At 43.1% G+C, this 23,496-nt stretch overlaps 1 protein-coding gene across 3 annotated transcripts in view; it reads right to left on the bottom strand.

Annotated features, from left to right (window-relative positions):
- Positions 1 to 23,496, bottom strand: part of KDM1B (lysine demethylase 1B) — a 95,831-nt gene that overhangs the window by 5,177 nt on the left and 67,158 nt on the right. For all 3 annotated transcript variants that reach the window (XM_056521251.1, XM_056521249.1, XM_056521250.1), the window contains 2 exons: positions 12,197 to 12,322; positions 11,953 to 12,075 (listed from right to left, as the gene is read on the bottom strand). In XM_056521251.1, coding sequence (XP_056377226.1) covers positions 11,953 to 12,075; positions 12,197 to 12,322 — 249 coding nt within the window. The remainder of the gene's footprint in view (positions 1 to 11,952; positions 12,076 to 12,196; positions 12,323 to 23,496) is intronic.

Below are 23,496 nucleotides of genomic sequence, written 5' to 3'. Positions count from 1 at the left end.
AAAGTAGCAAATTGCATTTTTTCTTTCCAATTTCCCCAGAAAATAATATTTTTTTGATTGCATCATACATTTTAGGGTAAAATGAAAGATGTCATAACAAAGTGAAATTGGTCGCGCAAAAACAAGCCCTCATATGGGTCTGTGGATTCATATGGCTCTTAGAAGGCGAGGAGGAAAAAAACAAAAATGCTCATATGAAATTGACTCGGTCCTTAAGGCCAAAATGGATACAGCAAATTTAAATTTTTGCGTTTTCATTTTTCCTCCTCGCATTATAAGAACCATAACTCTTTTATATTTTCATCCACAGACCAATAAGCAGCCTTATTTTTTGCATGACCAATTGTACTTTGTAATTGGCAACTAAAAAAAAAAAATTAAATGATGGTGGAAAACTAACAATTATGCAACTTTTGGGGGGTTTGTTTATACACAGAGCACTTTACAGTAAAACTGGTATATTCTCTTCATTCTGTGGGTCAGTTTGAATAAAAATACCCATGGTTACATGCTTTTCTATAACTGTACTGCTTTTAAAAAAAAAAGAGCTCAAATAATTTTTGTTCTAAAAGTGTATTTAAAATTGTCCTCTGCTGACCCCCTTTAACTTTCTTATTTTTGCATATACAGGGCTGAATGGGGACTAGTTTTTTGCACCATGATCTGTAGTTTTTAACTGTACCACTTTTGCATATATATGACGTTTTGGTCACTTTATATTGTATTTTTGGGGATGTGATGTGTTTACGCCATTCAATAATAGTTATTCAATAATAATTTGTTTATTTATATTTACATATTTTTTATATGTAAAATAAAAAAAAGTGGGTCATTCAATTTTTTATTGGGGCATGGGCAAGGCACTGATCCTGGTTGTTTGGAATCTACTTCTCTGGCCTGCCAAAAGCAGATCAGAAAGGAAGATAGCAGGAGTTGGTAATCACAGGTATACAAAACTCCGGTGGCCATCATTACTCACCGGAACCACTGCAATCACGCTGTGAATAGTCCAATAAGTACCCCTGAGCCCTGTAGAGACTTTAGATACAGCGATCAGTGTTAATCATGGCATCTAAAGAGTTAAAGGCAGACATCAGTGGGATCCCTTATGTCTATCATTATCCATGAGGCCCAGCTACAATCACTGTGTCACGAGACGCGGTGCATGCGGAACCCTGTGACCTACATGTATGTCGCTATGAGCTAAGAACCAAGGCACAACGACGTACGTTATTTGTCCTCTAAGCGTTATGTATTCTTAGTGTAAAATGATGACAAGAGGCCTGTGTGTATGTGTGTTTTGTGTTGAAATGTCTATGTATGTATGTATATATATATATATATATATATATATATATATATATATATATATAGCACTTAAAAATGTAACTGCCAGACATTTCAAGTGGGTACTGTATGTTTATAGTAGTAGCAGAACAATGAGGCATACTGAATATGTCCCTGTGCTAAAATAGAAGACTTTCTTTTATATCAGATACAATATGCTTAGACCATGTTGTTTAACCCCTTAAGTATGCAGCCCTTAAAGGGGTACTCCGCCCATAGACATCTTATCCCCTATCCAAAGGATAGGGGATAAGATGTCAGATCGCCGGGGTCCCGCTGCTGGGGACCCCGGGGATCGCTGTTGCAGCACCACGCTATCATTACTGCGCAGAGCGAGATCGCTCTGCACGTAATGACGGGCAATACAGGGGCTGGAGCATCGTTACGTCACGGCTCCGCCCCTCGTGACATCACGGCCCCCCCCCGTCAATACAAGTCTATGGGAGAGGGCGTGGCGGTCGTCACGCCCTCTGCCATAGACTTGCATTAAGGGGACGGACCGTGCTGTCATGAGGGGCGGAGCCATGACGTCATGCTGCTCTGGCCCCTGTATCGCCCGTCATTACACACAGAGCGAACTTGCTCTGTGCAGTAATGATGGCGGGGTGCCGCAGCGGCGATTCCCGGGGTCCCCAGCAGCGGGACCGCGGCGATCTGACATCTTATCCCCTATCCTTTGGATAGGGGATAAGATGCCAGGGGCGGAGTACCCCTTTAAGGACTGAACCCTTTTTCGAATTCTGACCACCGTCGCTTTACAAATTAATAACAAACGCTTTTACCGTATATTCTGATTCTGAAATTGTTTTTTCGTGACATATTCTACTTTATTTTGGTGGTAAATTTTCAGCATTACTTGCATGCTTTTTTGGTGAAAAATCCCCAAATTTCATAAAATTTGGTAAATTTTGCATTTTTCTAACTTTGAAGCTCTCTACTTGTAAGGAAAATGGATATTCCAAATACATTTTATTTTTATTCACAAATACAATATGTCCACTTTATGTTGGCATCATAAAATGGACATATTTTTGCTTTTTGAAAAAATTAGAGGGCTTCAAAGTAGAGCAGCAATTTTCAAAAATTTTCATGAAAATTGCTAAATCTGAAGGGACAGATGTTACAGAATTACAACTCCCAGCATGCCTGATCAGTCTAGGCATGCTGAGAGTTGTAGTTTGACAACAATTGGAGGGCTACCGTTTGGGCACCACTGTAACAGTGGTCCCCAAACTGTGACCCTCCAGATGTTGCAAAACTACAACTCTCAGCCTTTGGCTGTCTGGGCATGCTGGGAGTTGCAGTCTGGCCTTCCTAGTGGTTGCCACAGTAAAGATCACTTTACTTTCACTTTCATCCCCCCCCCCCCTTCTGACCAATGGCAGTTCTGACCAATGGCAGGGGATAGGAGGAAATCACAGCACTGCAACCTCGCTCCTATCCCTCAGGATGATTAGGGCTGTCCCTGACAGCTCCGATCATCCCTATTTTCCGGGTGATCGGGTCACCAGAGACCCGATCAGCCCGGAATAGCAGAAAATCACATGTCTGAATTGACATGCGATTTTCTGCGATCGCCGACATGGGGGGGTCTCAGGACCCCCCTCGGCGATGTGTCGGGATGCCTGCTGAATGATTTCAGCAGGCATTCCGGTCCCCAACCGGCTAGCGTCGGGGACCGGAATTCCCACGGGCGTATGCATACGCCCCATGTCCTTAAGGACACGGGATGCAGGGCGTATGCATACGCCCGGCATCCTTAAAAGGTTAAGAAGTTAGAACCCAAGGAGTTAGTTAACCCCTTAAGGACCAATACAAGTAAACCTGTACACCCCTGAAAGACCAGGCCTGTTTTTTTTTCAAACCAGGGATGTCTGACTTTAGAGAATAACTCTGGTAACGTTTTGCCAATCACGATAATTCTGACAATTCGTAAGAAGAGGCAAGTAGAAATAAAGCTGCAATCATCAGTGTTTGAAATTTGCCACAAAGTACTTTATTTTCAGTGTCAATATACACAGGTGCACACAGGTACAGGGGCGTACCACAGAACGACTAGTTTCGCGTCGGAAGTGACGCTTCTTCTGGTCAGTACGTGACTAGAAGAAGCGTCACATCCGACACGAAACTAGTCGTTTTGGGATACGCCCCTGCACCTGTAAGCTCCGGTCTCGCTCCCCGCAAAATATCACCCATACCAATACTCTCCTAAAGGATCAAGTGAGTCTGTCTATGCAGCTGCAGTGCCTGATTGCCGTTACTTGTACTACTGCCACAATTCTGACAATGTTTTTGTCAAAAGTTGTCCTTCATGTACGATACATAGTTTAAAGAGTAAGCCGATATCTTTTGTAGTTTTTTTTTTTACAATGCAAAAAATCAAGACTTAAAAAAAAGATTTTTTGCTATTTTAACAATAGCATTTCTTTTGTTTTTAATTAACATTTTAAATTGACCCCTTAATGACCAAGCCCATTTTCACCTTAAGGACCAGGCCAATTTTATTTTTGCGTTTTAGTTTTTTCCTCCTCGCCTTCTAAAATCCATAACTCTTTTATATTTCCATCTACAGACCCATATAAGGGCTTATTTTTTGTGTGACCAATTGTACTTTGTAATGAAACCTCTCATTTTAGCATAAAATGTACGGCGAACCCCCCCCTAAAAATTTTTTAGGGAGGAAATTTTAATGAAAACCCAAATTTTGCACATTTTGGAGGGTTTTGTTTTCACACTGTAAACTTTACGGTAAAAATGACATGTGTTCTTTATTCTGTGGGTCAATACGATTAAAATGATACCCATGGCTAGATACTTTTATATTTTTGTACCGCTTAAAAAAAATCTAAAACTTTTTGTACTAAATCAGTAATTTAAAATTGCCCTATTTTGACCACCTATAACTTTTTCATTTTTCCGTATATAGGGCGGTATGAGGGCTCACTTTTTGCGCCGTCATCTGAACTTTTTTTAGATAACACAATTGCCTATATAAAACTTTTAAATCATTTTTTTAAAAAAAGTTTTTGAATAAAATGTGACAAAAAAGCAGCATTTTTGGACTTTAATATTTTACGTTTACACCATTCACCGTACGGGATCATTAACATGATGTTTTGATAGTTCGGACATTTACGCACGTGGCGATACCAAATATGTTTATTTATTTTTTTAAATAACGCTTTTTGTGGGTAAAATGGGAAAAACGGCCAATTTTTATTAGGGGAGGGGATTTTTCACTTTTTTTTCACTTTTTATGTTTACATTTTTCAACTCTTTTTTTTTTACACTTTTTATGTCCCCATAGGGGACTATCTATAGCAATCCTTTGATTGCTAATACTGTGCAGTGCTATGCATAGGACACAGCACTGCTCAGTATTATCGGTGATCTTCTGCTCTGGTCTGCTTGATCACAGACCAGAGCAGAAGACCCTGGGAGACGGCGGAGCTAGGTAAGGGGACCTACGGCTGTCATGCTGGATGATCGGATCGCCGCGGCAGCGCTGCGGGCGATCCGATCATCCAATCAAAGTGCCGCAATGCCGCGATCTGTATTGATCATGGCATCGGAGGGGTTAATGGCGGACATCCGCGCGATCGCGGATGTCGGCCATTACGGGCAGGTCCCCGGCTGCTATTAGCTGCTATTAGCTGCCGTGTATGACGCGAGCACCCTTCCGATGCTCGCGGTCATACACAGGACGTAAATGAACGTCCTGGTGCGGGAAGTCCCGCCAAACCAGGACGGACATTTACGTCCGTGGTCGTTAAGGGGTTAATTAGAAGCCTAACAATTTAACTTAACATTTTGAAAATTGTTAAAATTTTAAAAGTAATTTTTTTTTATGTGCTATGCAAGGTTTGCAGAAATTTGAAGGTGGTAAAACATAGGAGCCCCCCTCCAGCACCCACGAGAGCCATAGACGTGTATACTCATCCTGGTGCAGGAACGTGCATCCTGCCTGGATGTGTATACATGTCCACGATCGTTAACATGTTAAGGGAATAGAAGGCCCTGTTATAAAATGTGAATTGTAAACCAGTAGTGCCCCAATCTCCCATATCCCTTGTTCCAAAATTGTGTCCAGGGACCAGCCAATGCCCCAGCATTCCTACATGTAATTGACAAATCCACTGTGACTATGAAACCACGGGGGTGCTAGAAAAATATTTTTTTGGGCTTGTATTTATTAATATTAATTATTCTTTATTTCATATATCTTGGTATGGAAACCAACCAACATATATTCTCTCACGTCTGCAAAAAGTCCTTAACCCCTTGGGGACAGAGCCCATTATGACCCTAAGGACGGGAGCATTTTTTGCAAATCTGACCACTGTCACTTTAAGCTTTAATAACTCTGGGATGCTTTTACTTATAAATTTGTTCTTTCGTGACATATTCTACTTTATGTTAGTGGTAAATTTTCATCGATACTTGCATCATTTCTTGGTGAAAAATGCAAAAAATTCATGAAAAATTTGAAAATTTTGCATTTTTCTAACTTTGAAGCTCTCTGCTTGTAAGGAAAATAGACATTCCAAATGAATTATATATTGATTCACATAAACAACATGTCTACTTTATGTTTCCATCATAAAGTTGACATGTTTTTACTTTTGGAAAACATCAGAGGGCTTCAAAGTTCAGCAGCAATTTTCCAATTTTTCGCAAAATTTTCAAAATCGGAATTTTTCAGGGACCAGTTCTGGTTTGAAGTGGATTTGAAGGGTCTTCTGGTTAGAAATACCCCATAAATGACCCCATTATAAAAACTGCACACCTCAAAGTATTCAAAATGACATTCAGTAAGTGTGTTAACCCTTTAGGTGTTTCACAGGAATAGCAGCAAAGTGAAGGAGAATATTCAAAATCTTCATATTTTACACTCGCGTGTTCTTGTAGACCCAGTTTTTTTATTTTTACAAGGGGTAAAAGGAAAAAAATCCTCTAAAAATTTGTAACCCAATTTCTCTCGAGAAAGGAAATACCTCATATGTGTATGTCAAGTGTTCGGCAGGTGCACTAGAAGGCTCAGAAGGGAAGGAGCGACAAGGGGATTTTGGAGAGTGAGTTTTTCTGAAATGGTTTTTGGGGGGCATGTCACATTTAGGAAGCCCCTATGGTGCCAGGACAACAAAAACCCCCACATTGCACACTATTATGGAAACTACACCCCTCAAGGAACGTAACAAGGGGTACGGTGAGCCTTAACACCCCACAGGTGTTTGACAACTTTTTGTTAAAGTCGGATGTGTAAATGAAAAAAAAAATTATTTTCACTAAAATGCTTTTTCCCCCCCAAATTTTACTTTTTTACAAGGGGTAATAGGAGAAAATTCCCCCCAAAATTTGTAACCCCATTTCTTCTGAGTATGGAAATACCCCATGTTTGGACGTCAAGTGCACTGCGAGCGAACTACAATGCTCAGAAGAGAAGGAGCGTCATTGAGCTTTTAGAGAGATAATTTGTTTGGAATGGAAGTCGGGGGCCATGTGCTTTACAAAGCCCCCCGTGGTGCCAGAACAGTGGACCCCCCCACATGTGACCCCATTTTGGAAACTACACCCCTCACGGAATGTAATAAGGGGTACAGTGAGCATTTACACCCTACTGGCGTTTGACAGATCTTTGGAACAGTGGGCTGTGCAAACAAAAAAATTGCATTTTTCATTTTCACTGACCACTGTTCCAAAAATCTGTCAGACACCTGTGGGGCGTAAATGCTCACTATACCCCTTGTTACATTCCGTGAGGGGTGTAGTTTCCAAAATGGGGTCACATGTGGGTATTTATTTTTTTGGGTTTATGTCAGAACCGCTGTAAAATCAGCCACCCCTGCGCAAATCACCAATTTAGGCCTCAAATGTACATAGTGTGCTCTCACTCCTGAGCCTTGTTGTGCGCTCGCAGAGCATTTTACGCCCACATCTGGGGTATTTCCGTACTCAGGAGAAATTGTGTTACAAATTTTGGGGGTCTTTTTTTTTCCTTTTACCTCTTGTGAAAATAAAAAGTAAAGGGCAACACCAGCATGTTAGTGTAAATTTTTTTTTACACTAACAGGCTGGTGTAGACCCCAACTTTTCCTTTTCATAAGGGGTAAAAGGAGAAAAAGCCCCCCAATATTTGTAGTGCAATTTCTCCTGAGTACGGAAATACCCCATATGTGACCCTAAACTGTTTCCTTGAAATACGACAGGGCTCCGAAGTGAGAGAGCTCCATGCGCATTTGAGGACTAAATTAGGGATTGCATAGGGGTGGACATTGGGAATCACTGGCGTAGAATACCCCTAACAGGGTGCCTCCAGCTGTTGCTAAACTCCCAGCATGCCTGGACAGTCAGTGGCTGTCCAGAAATGCGTGGAGTTGTTGTTTTGCAACAGCTGGAGGCTCCGTTTTGGAAACACTGCCGTACAATACGTTTTTCATTTTTATTTGGGGGGGGGGGGGACAGTGTAAGGGGGTGTATATGTAGTGTTTTACTCTTTATTAGGTGTTAGTGTAGTGTAGTGTTTTTAGGGTACATTAGCACTGGCGGGTTACGGCCAGTTTCCCGCTAGGAATTTGTGCTGCGGCAAAAAATTTGCCGCAGCTCATACTTGAAGCAGGAAACTTACTGTAAACCCGCCCGTGTTAATGTACCCTGTACGTTCACATGGGGGGGGGGGGGGGCAAACCTCCAGCTGTTTCAAAACTACAACTCCCAGCATGTACTGACAGACCGTGCATGCTGGGAGTTGTAGTTTTGCAACAGCTGGAGACACACTGGTTGGAAAAACTTCAGTTAGGTTCTGTTACCTAACTCAGTATTTTCCAACCAGCGTGCCTCCAGCTGTTGCAAAACTATAACTCCCAGCATGCACGGTCTGTCAGTACATGCTGGGAGTTGTAGTTTTGAAACAGCTGGAGGCACACTGGTTGGAAAACCTTCAGTTTGGAAAATACTGAGTTAGGTAACAGAAACTAACTGAAGGTTTTCCAACCAGTGTGCCTCCAGCTGTTGCAAAACTACAACTCCAAGCATGCACGGTCTGTCAGCTGGAGGCACACTGGTTGGAAAACCGTCAGTTAGGTTCTGTTACCTAACTCAGTATTTACCAACCAGTGTGTCTCCAGCTGTTGCAAAACTACAATTCCCAGCATGTACTGATCACAGAAGGGCATGCTGGGAGATGTAGTTATGCAACAGCTGGAGGTAAGCAACTACAACTCCCAGCATGCCGAGACAGCTGTTTGCTGTTTGGGCATGCTGCGATTTGCAGTTTTGCAACATCTGGAGTGCTACAATTTAGAGACCACTGAACAGTGATCTCCAAACTGTGGACCTCCAGATGTTGCAAAACTACAACTCCCAGCATGCCCAGACAGCAAACAGCTGTGTGGGCATGCTGGGAGTTGTAGTTTTGCAACATCTGGAGGGCTACAGTCTAGAGACCACTATAGTGGTCTCAGACTGTAGCCGTCGCATCCAGGGAGCCGTCCTCTTCTGCCGCACGACGATCTCCGTCGCCGCCTGCCGTCACTCCGCTGCCTCCGGACGGGTAAGTGATCTTCGGCGCCGCTCCTCTTCGTTTTCCCCCTTCTGGCCCGCTTATTGTGGGTGGGCAGGACGGGGAAAACCAAAGTAAACCCCCCCCCGCCCCCGATCTGCTATTGGTGGTCGCGTCTAGACCACCAATAGGAGGGATAGGAGGGGTGGCACCCGTGCCACCTCACTCCTATCGGTTCAGGGGGATCATGGGTGTCTTAGACACCCGCGATCCCCCTTATATTCCGGGTCATCGGGTCACCATAGACCCGTAATGACCCGGAATCGGCGCAAATCGCAAGTGTGAATTCACTTGCGATTTGCGCCGATCGCCGACATGGGGGGGGTCTAATGACCCCCCTGGGCATTTGCACGGGGTGCCTGCTGATAGATATCAGCAGTCACCCCGGTCCGGTCCCCGCCCGGCGTGCGGCAGGGACCAAAATTCCCACGGGCGTATGGATACACCCTTCGTCCTTAAGTACCAGGACGCAAGGGCGTATGCATACGTCCTTCGTCCCCAACAGGTTAAGGACTCAGCCCGTTTGGGCCTTAAGGACTCAGACACTTATTTCTACGTTTTTGTTTTATCCTCCTCGCCTTCAAAAAATCATAACTCTTTTATATTTTAATCCACAGACTATTATGAGGGCTTGTTTTTTGGGCGACCAGTTGTCCGTTTTAATGCCATCACTCACTTTACCATAAAATGTATGGCACAACCAAAAAAATACTATTTGTGGGGGAAATTAAAAAGAAAACCGCAATTTAGCAAATTTTGGAAGGTTTCGTTTTCACGCCGTACAATTTAGGGTAAAAATGACATGTGTTCTTTATTCTTTGGGTCAATACAATTAAAATGATACCCATGATAATATACTTTTCTATTACTGTTGCGTTTTTTAACCAAATTAGTACGTTTAAAATCCCCCTATTTTGAAGAAGTATAACTTTTTCATTTTTCCGTATAAGCGGCAGTATGAGGGCTCATTTTTTGCGCTGTGATCTGTACTTTTTATTGATACCATATTTGCTTATATAAAACTTTTAATACTTTTTTAAATTTATTTTTCTTGGAATAAAATGCTATTTTTGACTTTTTTTTTTAACGTTCACGCCGTCCACCGTACGGTATCATTAACCCCTTAAGGACACATGACGTACCGGAACGTCATGTGTCCACTCCCGATCTATAACGCGGGACCATAGCGGGTCGGGCCTCTAACAACACGGGCCGGGACCCGTGGCTAATAGCGCGCGGTATTGATCGCTGTGCCACGCGCTATTAACCCTTCTAAAGTGAAACGGAAAGCATGCGGGTTAGCTCAGTGGGTTGTTCGGGATAGCCGCGGGCCAAATCGCGGCATCCCGAACAGCTTACAGGACAGCGGGAGGGCCCCTACCTGCCTCCTCGCTGTCCGATCGCCGAATGACTGCTCAGTGACAGAGATCCAGGCATGAGCAGTCAAGCGGCAGAATCATCGATCACTGGTTCTTATGATTCTTATGAGAAACCAGTGATAAATGATAAAGATCAGTGTGTGCAGTGTTATAGGTCCCTATGGGACCTATAACACTGCAAAAAAAAAGTGAAAAAAAAAAGTGAATAAAGATCATTAAACACCTTCCCTATTAAAAGTTTGAATCACCCCCCTTTTCCCATAAAAAAAAAAAGTGTAAATAAAAATAAACATATATGGTATCGCCACGTGCGGAAATGTCCGAATTATAAAAATATATCATTAATTAAACCGCTCGGTCAATGGCGTGCGCGCAAAAAAATTCAAAAGTCCAAAATAGTGCATTTTTGGTCACTTTTTATATCATGAAAAAATGAATAAAAAGCGATCAATAAGTCCAATCAATGCAAAAATGGTACCGTTAAAAACTTCAGATCATGGTGCAAAAAATGAGCCCTCATACCGCCCCATACACGGAAAAATTAAAAAGTTATAGGGGTCAGAAATGACCATTTTAAACGTATACATTTTCCTGCATCAAGTTATGATTTTTTCCAGAACTACGACAAAATCAAACCTATATAAGTAGGATATCATTTTAACCGTATGGACTTACAGAATAAAGATAAGGTGTAATTTTTACCAAAAAATTTACTACGTAGAAACGGAAGCCCCCAAAAGTTACAAAATGGCGTTTTTTTTTCTATTTTGTCTCACAATGATTTTTTTTTCTGTTTCACCGTAGATTTTTGGGCACAATGACTGACGTCATTACAAAGTAGAATTGGCGGCGCAAAAAATAAGACATAATATGGATTTTTAGGTGCAAAATTGAAAGAGTTATGATTTTTTTTAAAGGCAAGGAGCAAAAAACTAAAATGCAAAAACGGAAAAAAAAACTGGTCCTTAAGGGGTTAAAGGAGTAGCCCGGTGCACACTTTTTTCATTGTATCTCGTCTGGGCTGCAAAATAAAAGAAAACACACTTTATCTTACCTTCCACGAGCCCCCGGAGCTCCGGTACAGGTGTTCGGTCCCCGGGCTGTATGCTTCTTACTTCCTGTTAGCCCGGCACGTCACACGGAGCTTCAGCCTATCACTGGCCGCAGCGATGTCCCGCCTCTGCTGGTGATAGGCTGAAGCTCCATGTGACGTGCCGGGCTAACAGGAAGTAAGAAGAATACAGCCCGGGGACCGAACACCTGTACCGAAGCTCCGGGGGCTCATTGGCAGGTAAGATAAAGTGTGTTTTCTTTTATTTTGCAGCCCGGACGGGATAAAATTAAAAAAGTGTGCACCGGAGTACTCCTTTAACATTTTATTTTAATAGTTGGAATATTTACGCACGCGGCGATACCAAATATCATTTGATTGCTAATACTGTTCAGTGCTATGTATAGGACATGATTAATCGGTTAATGGCGGACATCATCGCGATCGCGGATGTCTGCCATTACGGGCGGGTCACTGGCTGCTATCAGCAGCCGGGACCTGCCGCCCACGACGCGAGCATCGCTAAATGTACGTCCTGGTGCGTTAAGTACCAGCTCACCAGGATGTACATTTTCGTACTGCATCGTTAAGGGGTTAAAAAGTATTACTTCACTCACCTGTTCCTTAAACATCTCCTTGAGAACTACCATACACTGCTTCACCACTTGCTTGTCATCCATGTTTTTAATAAAAGTCACGGCATCTCCAGTGATGACAGACATCAGAAAAGCGTGTTTACCCTGCAGCATAAAATTAAACAACAAAAGAAGAACAGAAAATAATCTAAAGGAATTAAAATAAATTAATTTAAAACTTTATTCACAAAGCACTTTAGATTCTTATAAGAAAGCCTGAAAATACCTGTGGATCCATGTCGTAAAACACACTGAACAATCCACGTTTACTGGGGTCTGGAGGAATGTGACCAAAGAAATCAGCTCCATAAATCTTGCTGTCCCAAAACTTATAAGGGAACTGCAAACCAATCTGAAAATACAACACTAAAGGTGATTTTTCGATAATTGGTCTATTTGGAAATATGTAGCATCTTGTGGTTTCTCTGTGACCACAATAAGGGTGTTTGGAATGAGCACATTCAGCTATTTCCCACATCCCTATTTAAGGGATGTGGAAAATTAAACATTTATATAGTACCTGTCACTAAATAAACTTTCCTAAACTAACGAAAAATAGGAGGGAGCATATGATGTGTGTAGACCTATGTGTAATAATGATTGGCAATAGGAAAAACACTAGGATCATAAAAACATACTTTTATTGGTGTACATTTAAAATATAGACACACAAAATTCACACATTTAAACAATTAAAGGTACAGTACAATGTTTATAATATTTTTCACAAACCTAGCTTATCCTGGTCTGTGGTTAGTTTGCTAGAGTAAGGCTATACTGGCCCTACTAGTCACATAGGACCCCCTACCTGTTACTGCAGGGAGGCCTTCCTAGAGAACGCCAACCTGCAACAGGAACCTCCTATCTCTCCCTGGTTCTGGAGGGAATGGAGGCACCGGGTTCAGTACGTATAGCACGTCACCAGCAACAACTCAGCCGGTTTGTGGACCTCAGCTGGATTATTCGGTGAATATATAACTGTAAGCACATCAAATTGGTACAATGATTGCATACAGGTATAGTACAATTTAAAGCCACATATTTCCAACGCGTTTCGTTGCGGCACAGTTTCAAGCGTCGCAACTCTTCAGGGACAAATGTTTGGAGGGCAGGAGTATGGCTGCGCCATCCTGCACCCCTGCCTTTGCTGACCACTGAATCAGCTAACTGCAGGTACCTGCATTCGAATGGCTCCCTAAACTATCCTAAGGATGCCATATGATATTGCCCTAATCTCAATGTGGGAACATCATCCTGTGGGTTAATGCCCTGTACACTCACATACGAGGCTTACCTTTACCAGCCTACAACAAGCAACTAAAATCATATAAAGCTACTGTATCTGTGCAGTTATCGTCTCTGCACCTACACATTTGCCGTACCAATCTAAGGACGGTATTTATCTATATACAAGAGGGAACACAAGCCTTTGGACCATTACCCACATAACTTTATCTGGGCCTTTATTATCTAAGCACACGAGAATATCTATCTATACCTCTATGTCGTATCACGATCATACTACCATTCAGTGAGATAGGTGACGGGAGAAACTATACTCCTGCCCTCCAAACATTTGTCCCTGAAGAGTTGCGATGCTTGAAACTGTGCCACAACGAAACGCGTTGGAAATATGTGGCTTTAAATTGTACTATACCTGTATGCAATCATTGTACCAATTTGATGTGCTTACAGTTATATACTCACCGAATAATCCAGCTGAGGTCCACAAACCGTGGGCACTATAGGCAGATGCCTATCTTGCCTATAGGTGGCACTGGCCCTTCTCCAGCTGGCCGGCCATGTCCGCAGCCCGCTCCCTCTGGTCTGATTGACAGGCAGGGAGCAGCGCTGTGCTGGTCACATGTCCCGGCTGCAGTCTGAGATTTCAGACTCATGCCAGGCCAGCATGAGTCTGAAATCAATAAAAGACTAGTGGCCGGAACATGTAGGGAGACCCCTAGTGGTGAGTTCTCCCAAGTTAAAATAAACATGGAAATTAACATTTTATTTAATAACATATATTTATAAAAACTTATTAGAAATAGCTTGCTTAGCAACATTTAAAAACTTTTTTAAATGACAGGTACTCTTTAAAAACTGAAATTTGTGACTCCTAAAATCATTTGCTTGTTGCTTTCATTGGGCACACAGATACTTTGCGTATAGGCTGCTGCAACTAGTAGGCGACAATAATAACAAGATTGCAATCTTTTCCTATAGAGTTAACCCCATAAGGGCTTGTTTTTTGCGGCAAAACATAAAAAAAAAAAATTATTTGTGGGGTGAAATAAAAAAAAGCCATTTTGTGGGGCTTCCGTTTCTACGCAGAGAAATTACACCTTATCTTTATTCTGTAGGTCCATACCAGTGTTTTCCAACCAAGGTGCCGCCAGTTGTTGCAAAACTACAACTCCCAGCATGCCTGGACAGCCAGGTATGCTGGGAGTTGTTGTTTTGCAACACCTGGAGGCACCCTGGTTGGGAAACACTGATCCATGAAGTTACAAGAATACCCAATTTATGTAGGTTTTTACTACTTAAAAGAGAACTGCGGAGTACATTTTTTAAGTCCCCCTGTTCCCAGGCTGCAAAAACATAAAAAAGTAACTAACTTACCTTCCTACGTTCCCCCGTTGCGGAGAGTTCGGCATCCCATTCATCCGATGCTGCTGGCTTATGGCTTCTTAGGTTCGAAACGTCACAGTGCAGGCAGCGTATCGCTGGCCTCAGCGATTTCTCACCTCAGTCACTGATAGGCTCAGCGCACTGTCATGTTAGGAGCTCGGGCCCCGCCTTCTCCCTGCTGCCTAAGATCCTTACATGAAGGTGAGTTAAAGTTTGTTTTTTATGTTTTTTCAGCCTGGACAAAGGGGACTTAAAAAATGTATGCCGAAGTTCTCCTTTAAATTGGCACTATCAGATTCAGAAAACTTTATATATGTTTTACATCTTGGCAAAACATTAACCTTTCTAATATACTTCATAAGAAACTTTTATTTCCTTTTTGTATAAATCATGGGGTATAGAATCATGGCTTTGTCTAAGCTGAAGCACAGGCATGGATAAAGTCCAGTAAGTGAGGGTGGGCTAGTACTCCTCTGTGCTCTCTCCTGTCTGATACTATCAGATAAGAGAGCACAGCGGAGTCCTATCAGACAGGAGAGAGCACAGAGGAGTACTATCAGACAGGAGAGAGCACAGAGGAGTACTATCAGACAGGAGAGAGCACAGAGGAGTACTATCAGACAGGAGAGAGCACAGAGTAGTGCTATCAGACAGGAGAGAGCACAGAGGAGTACTATCAGACAGGAGAGAGCACAGAGGAGTACTATCAGACAGGAGAGAGCACAGAGGAGTGCTATCAGACAGGAGAGAGCACAGAGGAGTGCTATCAGACAGGAGAGAGCACAGAGTAGTGCTATCAGACAGGAGAGAGCACAGAGTAGTGCTATCAGACAGGAGAGAGCACAGAGGAGTGCTATCAGACAGGAGAGAGCACAGAGGAGTATTATCAGACAGGAGAGAGCACAGAGGAGTATTATCAGACAGGAGAGAGAGCACTGAGGAGTGCTATCAGACAGGAGAGAGAGCACTGAGGAGTGCTATCAGACAGGAGAGAGAGCACTGAGGAGTGCTAGCCCACCCTCACTTACTGGACTTTGTCCATGCCCGTGCTTCAGCTTGGAATGAGCCATGATTTTATAAGCCATGATTTCTATAAAAAAAGAAATAAAATTTTCTTGTTTTTTCATAAGGTTAATGTTTTGCCAAGATGTACAGCATATAAAAAGTTTGTGAATCTGACAGTACACATTTAAAAAAACAGAACATGCACCAAAATAAGTATGTTTAAAACGGTCATCTTCTGACTCCTATAACTTTTGTATTTTTCTGCATACGGGGCTATATGAAGGCCCACTTCGTACCGTGGTCTGTAGTTTTTATTGATACCATTTTTGTTTTGATGGGACTTTTTGATCACTTTGTATAATTTTTTTTACGGTATATGAAGTGACTAAAAATGCTAAGTTTTTGGCAATTTTGTATTTTTTTATGTATGCAGTGCAGTTTAACTAACCTTATATTTTGATAGTTTGGCAATTTACGCACATGGTGATACCACATATGATTGTTTTTAATTACATTATTTTGTTTAAAAAATGGGAAATGGGGAGTAATTTAAACTTTTATTAGGGAAGGGGTATATTCACATTTATTAACTTTTTTTTCTAAAATTTTTTACTTTTTTTGTCCCCATAGGGGGCTATACCATGCACTCTTTCGAATGCATACACTGTTCAATGCTATGCCATAGCATAGCATTGATCAGTGTTCTCGGTGCTCTACTGCACCAGCCTGCCATGGCTGGGAGCTTCAGAGCACCAATTGGACGATTGGGACATTGCATTTTCAACATAATGATCCCGATCAGCTCCGCTGAGCTGCCAGGATAATTTTGTTTACATTTTAGATGCCGCAATTAACTTTGATCTTAATGGTTAATGCCAGATATCTGCCCGACTGGCAATGCTCGGCACTAACCCTAGGTCCTGGCTGCTGATAGCAGTTAGGACCCACCTGGTATGAAGCGTGCTTAGCTCGTGAGCATGCTTCAAACACCGGTAACGGGACCAGAACATACAGGCACGCCCTGCGTCCTTAATGGGTAAAGTAAACTTTTTCTATAGAGCTGAGTAAACTTTTCGAAAAAGGCAATGAAATAAGCCTCAAAGCGAATGTATAAAACTGTCTAAGAGCTTTAAAGTTCTGTACAACACTGCTAGGGTTATCTAAGGATGTATTCAAGTAGTTTTAGAGTTATTTTAAGGTCAAGTTAATTTCAAAGTTATGGCAACAGGGATGTGGAAACCCTATCGCTCGAAGCCCGGGACATGCAGTTCCAGGTACCGGGCAGGTGAATTTTGTTAGTCCTGCTTTTAAGATGACGGTGCTCAGGGTGTATGGAGTGAGCTCCTGACTCGAGCCCGCTCCATACCGGGCGGCTCACAGCTGATTGCTGTCGCTGGGGGCCGCCTTAATAGCTGACATGCGGCGATTGCCACAGCAAGCTATTAACCCTTTAGATCGCCATTGTCAGCTTTGACAGCAGAGATCTAAAGTGATCTTATAATCCTCCCTGGTGGTCTAGTGGGGTGGATCGGAAAAGTTTAGAAAACACAAACAAATGAATCCCTTCGCTATTAATAGTTCACATTACCCCCCTTTTCCCATTTTTCATAGAAAAAAAAACTGGTAAACATGATAAAAATGAACGTATTTGGTATTGGCGCATGTGTAACTGTCCAAACTATAAAAACATAATATTAAATATCCAGTTCAGTCAATACCATTGACTTAAAAAAGTACAAAACTTAGTAAAGATATAGAGAAACAGACAAACCTGGGGTAGTAGGTGTGTAGTATAAAAACGAACCACTGTAATACCCCCCTTAATGAGTAATACCCCCAAATGTTATAAGACTCCGATTACCAACGTAAACCAATAAGCAAAAGCCAAAAGGAGTCATTTATAAAAATATAAAAGCGTAAATTTTATTGATATACATTAAAATCAAATGCACACATGTAGAGGAAAACAATGCATCAAAAATACGCGGCAACACTGGATACCCTGCAGCCAAGGTGGTAATCAGGGGGTATGACATGTAAGATGGTGGTATAGCAAATATATAGACAGAGACACCAATCCACACAAAAGAAAAGAGTCCTGAACCTGATGCTCCCCTTGTCGGCGATCGCAGTGATTTGCCAGTCATTTCATGCTGGCAAATCACGGCTTTTCTGGGCCAGTTGGGTCAATGGACCCGGAAAAAAAGGGTGTTTGGTAATGTACGAAATAGCACCAATCACCCTTGCCCAGCAGGAGTGAGGTGGCACTGGTGCCACCTCATGATCGCTGTGATTGGTCGGCCAGTACCAGCCAACGAATCACGGCAACAGCTGGGCAGTGCCACTGACTGCACCCCTTCCGCCCCTAGTCCAGAGGGCGAGAGCAGGTGCCTGTCAGTGCCCAGGAGAGGCGTTGGCATCAAAGCAGCAGCAGGAGGTATGGGCTGTTTGCCTCCTGCTGGTGCATAATTACAGTCATGCAACAGTTGGAGGCACACAACTACAACTTCCAGCATGCCCTTTGACTTTCTGTGGATGCTGGGAGTTGTAGTTATACAACAGTTGGAGGCCCTTTTCTCAAGCAAAAAGTGTGCCTCCAGAAGTTGCATAACTACAACTCCCAACACGCACGGACAGCCGGAGGGCATGCTGGGAGCTGTGGTTATGTAACAGCTGGAGGTACACTTTTTGCTTGAAAAAAGGCCTCCAACTGTTATAGAACTACAACTTCCAGCATGCACGGAAAGTCAAAAAGCATGCTGGGCGTTGTAATTATGCAACAGCTGGAGGCACATAACTACAACTTCAACCATGCTGTTTTGCAGTCTGTGCCTGCTGAGGGGTTGTAGTTATGCAACCGCTAGAGGCACTTCTTTTCTATCTAAAGTGTGCCTCCAGCTGTTGCAAAACTACAACTCTCAGCATGCCCATAAGCTGTCAGGGCATGCTGGGAGTTGTAGTTATACAACATCTAGAGCACTCAGTCGGTTTACAGTAAGTTTCCTGCTCCAAGTTTGAGTTGCAGAAAATTTGCCATGGCTCAAACTTGTAGCAGGAAACTCATTGTAAATCTGACTGTGTGTATTACAGTAAAAACGCTGCACTACACTACACTTCTACAAAATAAAGAGTAAAACACTACATATACACACAACTTTACACAGTTACTGCTCAATCCCCCCTTTACCCCCTGCAATAATTAAAAATGAAAAACGCCTTGTATGGCCCTGTTTCCTAAACAGGGTGCCTCCAGCTGTTGCCAAACAACAACTCCCAGCAGGCATGGACAGCCATTGACTGTCCTGGCATGCTGGGAGTTGTAGTTTTACAACAGTTGGAGTCACCCTGTTTGGGAAACCCTGCCGTAAGGTATTTTTGGTGGTGGAGGCAAGTGCAATGCTTGCATCCAGGTCCACCCTTATGCAAATCCCTAATTTAGGCCTCAAATGTGCATAGAGCTCTCTTCAGAACCCTATCGTATTTCAAGGCAACAGTTTAGGGCCACGTATGGTGTATTTCCGTAATCAGAAGGAATTGCGTTACAAATTTTGGGGGGCTTTTTCTCCTTTTACCTCTTATGAAAAAGAAAAGTTGGGGGCTACACCAGCATGTTGGTGAAAAAACTACTACTACTGTTGTCCCATACTACTACTGTTGTCCCATACTTTTGATTTTCACAAGAGGTAAAAAGGAGAAAAATACCCCCACAAATTCATAACGCAATTTCTCTCCCCATATGTGGGCTCAAAGTGATCTGCGGGCGCATAACATGGCTCAGGAGTGAGAGAGCACTATGTACATTTGTGGCCTAAGTTGGTGATTTGCACAGGGGTGGCTCATAGTTGCAGCGATTCTGACATAAACACCCCCCCCCCCCCCCAAAAAAAAAAAAAACACCCACATGTGACCCCCATTTTGGAAACTACATCCCTCAAGGAATGTAATAAGGGGTGCAGTGAGCATTTACACCCCACAGGTGTCTGAAAGATTTTTGGAACAGTGGTCCGTGAAAAATAAAAATGTATTTTTTTCATATGCTCAGCCCACTGTTCCAAAAATCTGTCAAACACCAGTGGGGTGTAAATGCTCACTGCACCCCTTATTACATTCCTTGAGGGGTGTAGTTTCCAAAATGGTGTCACATGTGGGTATTAATTTTTTTGCGTTTATGTCAGAACCATTGTAAAATCAGCCACCCCTGTGCAAATCACCAATTAAGGCCTCAACTGTACATAGTGCGCTCACACTCCTGAGCCTTGTTGTGCGCCCGCAGAGCATTTTACACCTACATATGGGGTATTTCCGTACTCAGAAATTGCATTACAAATTTGTGGGGGCTTTTTTTTTTCCTTTTACCTCTTGTGAAAATAAAATGTATGTTAGTGTAAAAAAAAAAAATTACACTAACAGGCTGGTGTAGACCCCAACTTTTGCTTTTCATAAGGGGTAAAAGGAGAAAAAGCCCCACAAAATTGTGGCACTATATTGTTTCCTTGAAATAAGACAGGGCTTTGAAGTGAGAGAGCGCCATGTGCATTTGAGAACTAAATTAGGGATTGCATAGGGGTGGACATAGGGGTATTCTATGCCAGTGATTCCCAAACAGGGTGCCTCCAGCTGTTGCTAAACTCCCAGCATGCCTGGACAGTCAGTGGCTGTCCGGAAATGCTGGGAGTTGTTATTTTGCAACAGCTGGAGGCTCCATTTTGGAAACACTGCCGTACAATACGTTTTTAATTTTTAATTGGGGGGACAGTGTAAGGGGGTGTATATGTAGTGTTTTACCCTATATTTTGTGTTAGTGTAGTGTAGCGTTTTTACGGTACATTCGCACTGGCGGAGGTTTACAGTGAGTTTCCCGCTAGGAGTTTGCGCTGTGGCAAAAAATTTACCACAGCTCATACTTGAAGCAGGAAACTTACTGTAAACCTGCCTGTGTAAATGTACCCTGTACATTTACATGGGGGGGGCAAACCTCCAGCTGTTCCAAAACTACAACTCCCAGCATGTACTGACAGACCGTGCATGCTGGGAGTTGTACTTTTGCAACAGCTGGAGGCACACTGGTTGGAAAACCTTGAGTTAGGTTCTGTTACCTAACTCAGTATTTTCCAACCAGTGTGCCTCCAGCTGTTGCAAAACTACAACTCCCAGCATGTACTGATCGCCGAAGGGCATGCTGGGAGATGTAGTTATGCAACAGCTGGAGGTACGCAACTACAACTCCCAGCATGCCGAGACAGCTGTTTGAGCATTCTGGGATTTGCAGTTTTGCAACATCTGGAGGGCTACAGTTAAGAGACCACTGCACAGTGATCTCCAAACTGTAGCCCTCGGGATTTGTAGTTTTGCAACAGCTGGAGGGCTACAGTTTAGAGACCACTGTATAATAATTTACCAGTAAGTAGATTGTGGGAGAGGGAAAAAATTATTTTTAAGTAGATTAACTAACAAATACCTAGAATATATAAAGCATGGACAATGAGGTCTGCTCATCAGCAATGAACTCCTTTCTATGACTCACTAGCTTGCAACAAACTATTATTGTCCTATTAGGCCCCAGATAATGGGAGAGGTGACTACAGCCTCCTAGTCGGCTGACTGAGGGTTTAAGAGTGTGGCTATCCATTACTCATCTTTTTCCTTTAAGTGCATAATATGCCCAGTGCGCAAGCATGAAAACATTCAGCTTGCCATCCTAGCTTTTCCAAGGGCTCTGCGTTTTCCACCTCCGTCACATACTGTCATGGTTGGTTATCATGGTCCTACTGGTCATCATCACTGTCACCTTGTGTAGGTTCCTTGTCCCCTATCCCTCCAACAGTTTCCATCTGTAAACCCTCCTTTTCAGGTCTCACTTCTACATTCAACTCCTCTTCAAAAAACATCCATATTGCTGCTGGCTATATGTGAACTTTCCTCCATCCCTGCTTGACGGTCAGTCTGCTGCATTAGGAAGTCTTCCACAGCTTTGTGCTGCTGGTACAGTCGGTCCAATGTGTAATGTGGAGCTCTACCACTCTGGGCCTTTGCAAATGATGTGTTGTTGAGGAAGACTTTTTTACCGCTGTATATCAAAGTGGGCATGTTTAAATGCAAACTTTCCTGCACATAAGCCAGCACATCACTGAGACCCCCACAATTTTTCAAAAACATTTTGACAATAAGATTTAGCTCATGTACCATACACTACTGCCACAACATACCTCTTGAGAATGCCGTTGTAACAGCAAAACATGTAGAGGTTGGCATGTTGTTAAATTTTAAGGACCCAGACAGGGGTTATTTATGTGGTACACTGCAGGACCGCATCTAGTTGAAAACACGAGAGGTTTTCTCATTCATTATAATGCACTGCTCCAAAAAATAAAGGGAACACTAAGATAACACATCCTAGATCTGAATTAATGAACTAATCGTAGGAAATACTTATGGAAATCAAATTTATCAACCAATGGAGGTGTGGATATTGAGTCACACTCAAAATCAAAGAGGAAAACCACACTACAGGCCAATCCAACTTTGATGTAATGTCCTTAAAACAAGTCAAAAAGTCAAAATGAGGCTCAGTAGTGTGTGTGGCCTCCACATGCCTGTATGACCTCCCTACAATGCCTGGGCATGCTCCTGATGAGGTGGTGGTGGATGGTCTCCTGAGGGATGTCCTCCCAGACCTGAACTAAAGCATCCGCCAACTCCTGGACAGTCTGTGGTGCAACGTGGCGTTGGTGGATGGAGCGAGACATGATGTCCCAGATGTGCTCAATCGGATTCAGGTCTGAGGAACGGGCGGGTTAGTCCATAGCATCAATGCCATTCTCTTGCAGGAACTGCTGACACGCTCCAGCCCCATGAGGTCTAGCATTGTCTTGCATTAGAAGGAAACCAGGGCCAACCGCACCAGCATATGGTCTCACAAGGGGTCTGAGGATCTCATCTCGGTACCTAACGGCAGTCAGGCTACCTCTGGCAAGCACATGAAGGGCTGTGCGGAACACCCCAAATAAATGCCACCCCACACCATAACTGACCCACCGCCAAAATGGTCATGCTGGAGGATGTTGCAAGCAGCAGAACGTTTTCCACGGCATCTCATGTCACATGTGCTTAGTGTGAACCTGCTTTCATCTGTGAAGAGCACAGGGTGCCAGTGGAGAATTTGCTAATCTTGGTGTTCTGCATGGTGTTGGTCTGTAAGCAACCCCCAACTGTGGACGTCGAGCCCTCATACCACCGTCATGGAGTCTGTTTCTAACTGTTTGAGTGGACACATGTACATTTGTGGCCTGCTGGAGGTCATTTTGCAGGGCTCTGGCAGTGCTCCTCCTTGCACAAAGGATTTTGCTGCTGGGTTTTTGCCTCCCTACGGCCTCCTCCACGTCTCCTGATGTACTGGCCTGTCTCCTGGTAGCCCCTGCATGCTCTGGACACTACGCTGACTGATACAGCAAACCTTCTTGCCACGGCTCGCATTGATGTGCCATCCTGGATGAGCTGCACTACCTGAGCCACTTGTGTGGGTTGTAGACTCCGTCTCATGCTACCACTAGAGTGAAAGTACCACCAGCTTTCAAAAGTGACCAAAACTTCAGCCAGGAAGCATAGGAACTGAGAAGTGGTCTGTGGTCACCACCTGCAGAATCACTCCTTTATTGGGGGTGTCTTGCTAATTGCCTATAATTTCCACCTGTTGTCTGTTCCATTTGCACAACAGCATGTGAAATTGATTGTCAATCAGTGTTGCTTCCTGAGTGTACAGTGTGATTTCACAGAAGTGTGATTTGGAGTTGCATTATGTTGTTTAAGTGTTCCCTTTATTTTTTTGAGCGCAGTGTACATATACTACCCTGGTCTAGTGTCAGTTTTAATTATCACTTTGGGGACACGTTTTTA

This window comes from Hyla sarda, chromosome 5 (assembly GCF_029499605.1).
Source record: "Hyla sarda isolate aHylSar1 chromosome 5, aHylSar1.hap1, whole genome shotgun sequence".
Classification (NCBI taxonomy): Eukaryota; Metazoa; Chordata; class Amphibia; order Anura; family Hylidae; genus Hyla; species Hyla sarda.
Note: the sequence above shows the minus strand (reverse complement) of the source record. Positions and strands in the feature narration are given on the sequence as shown.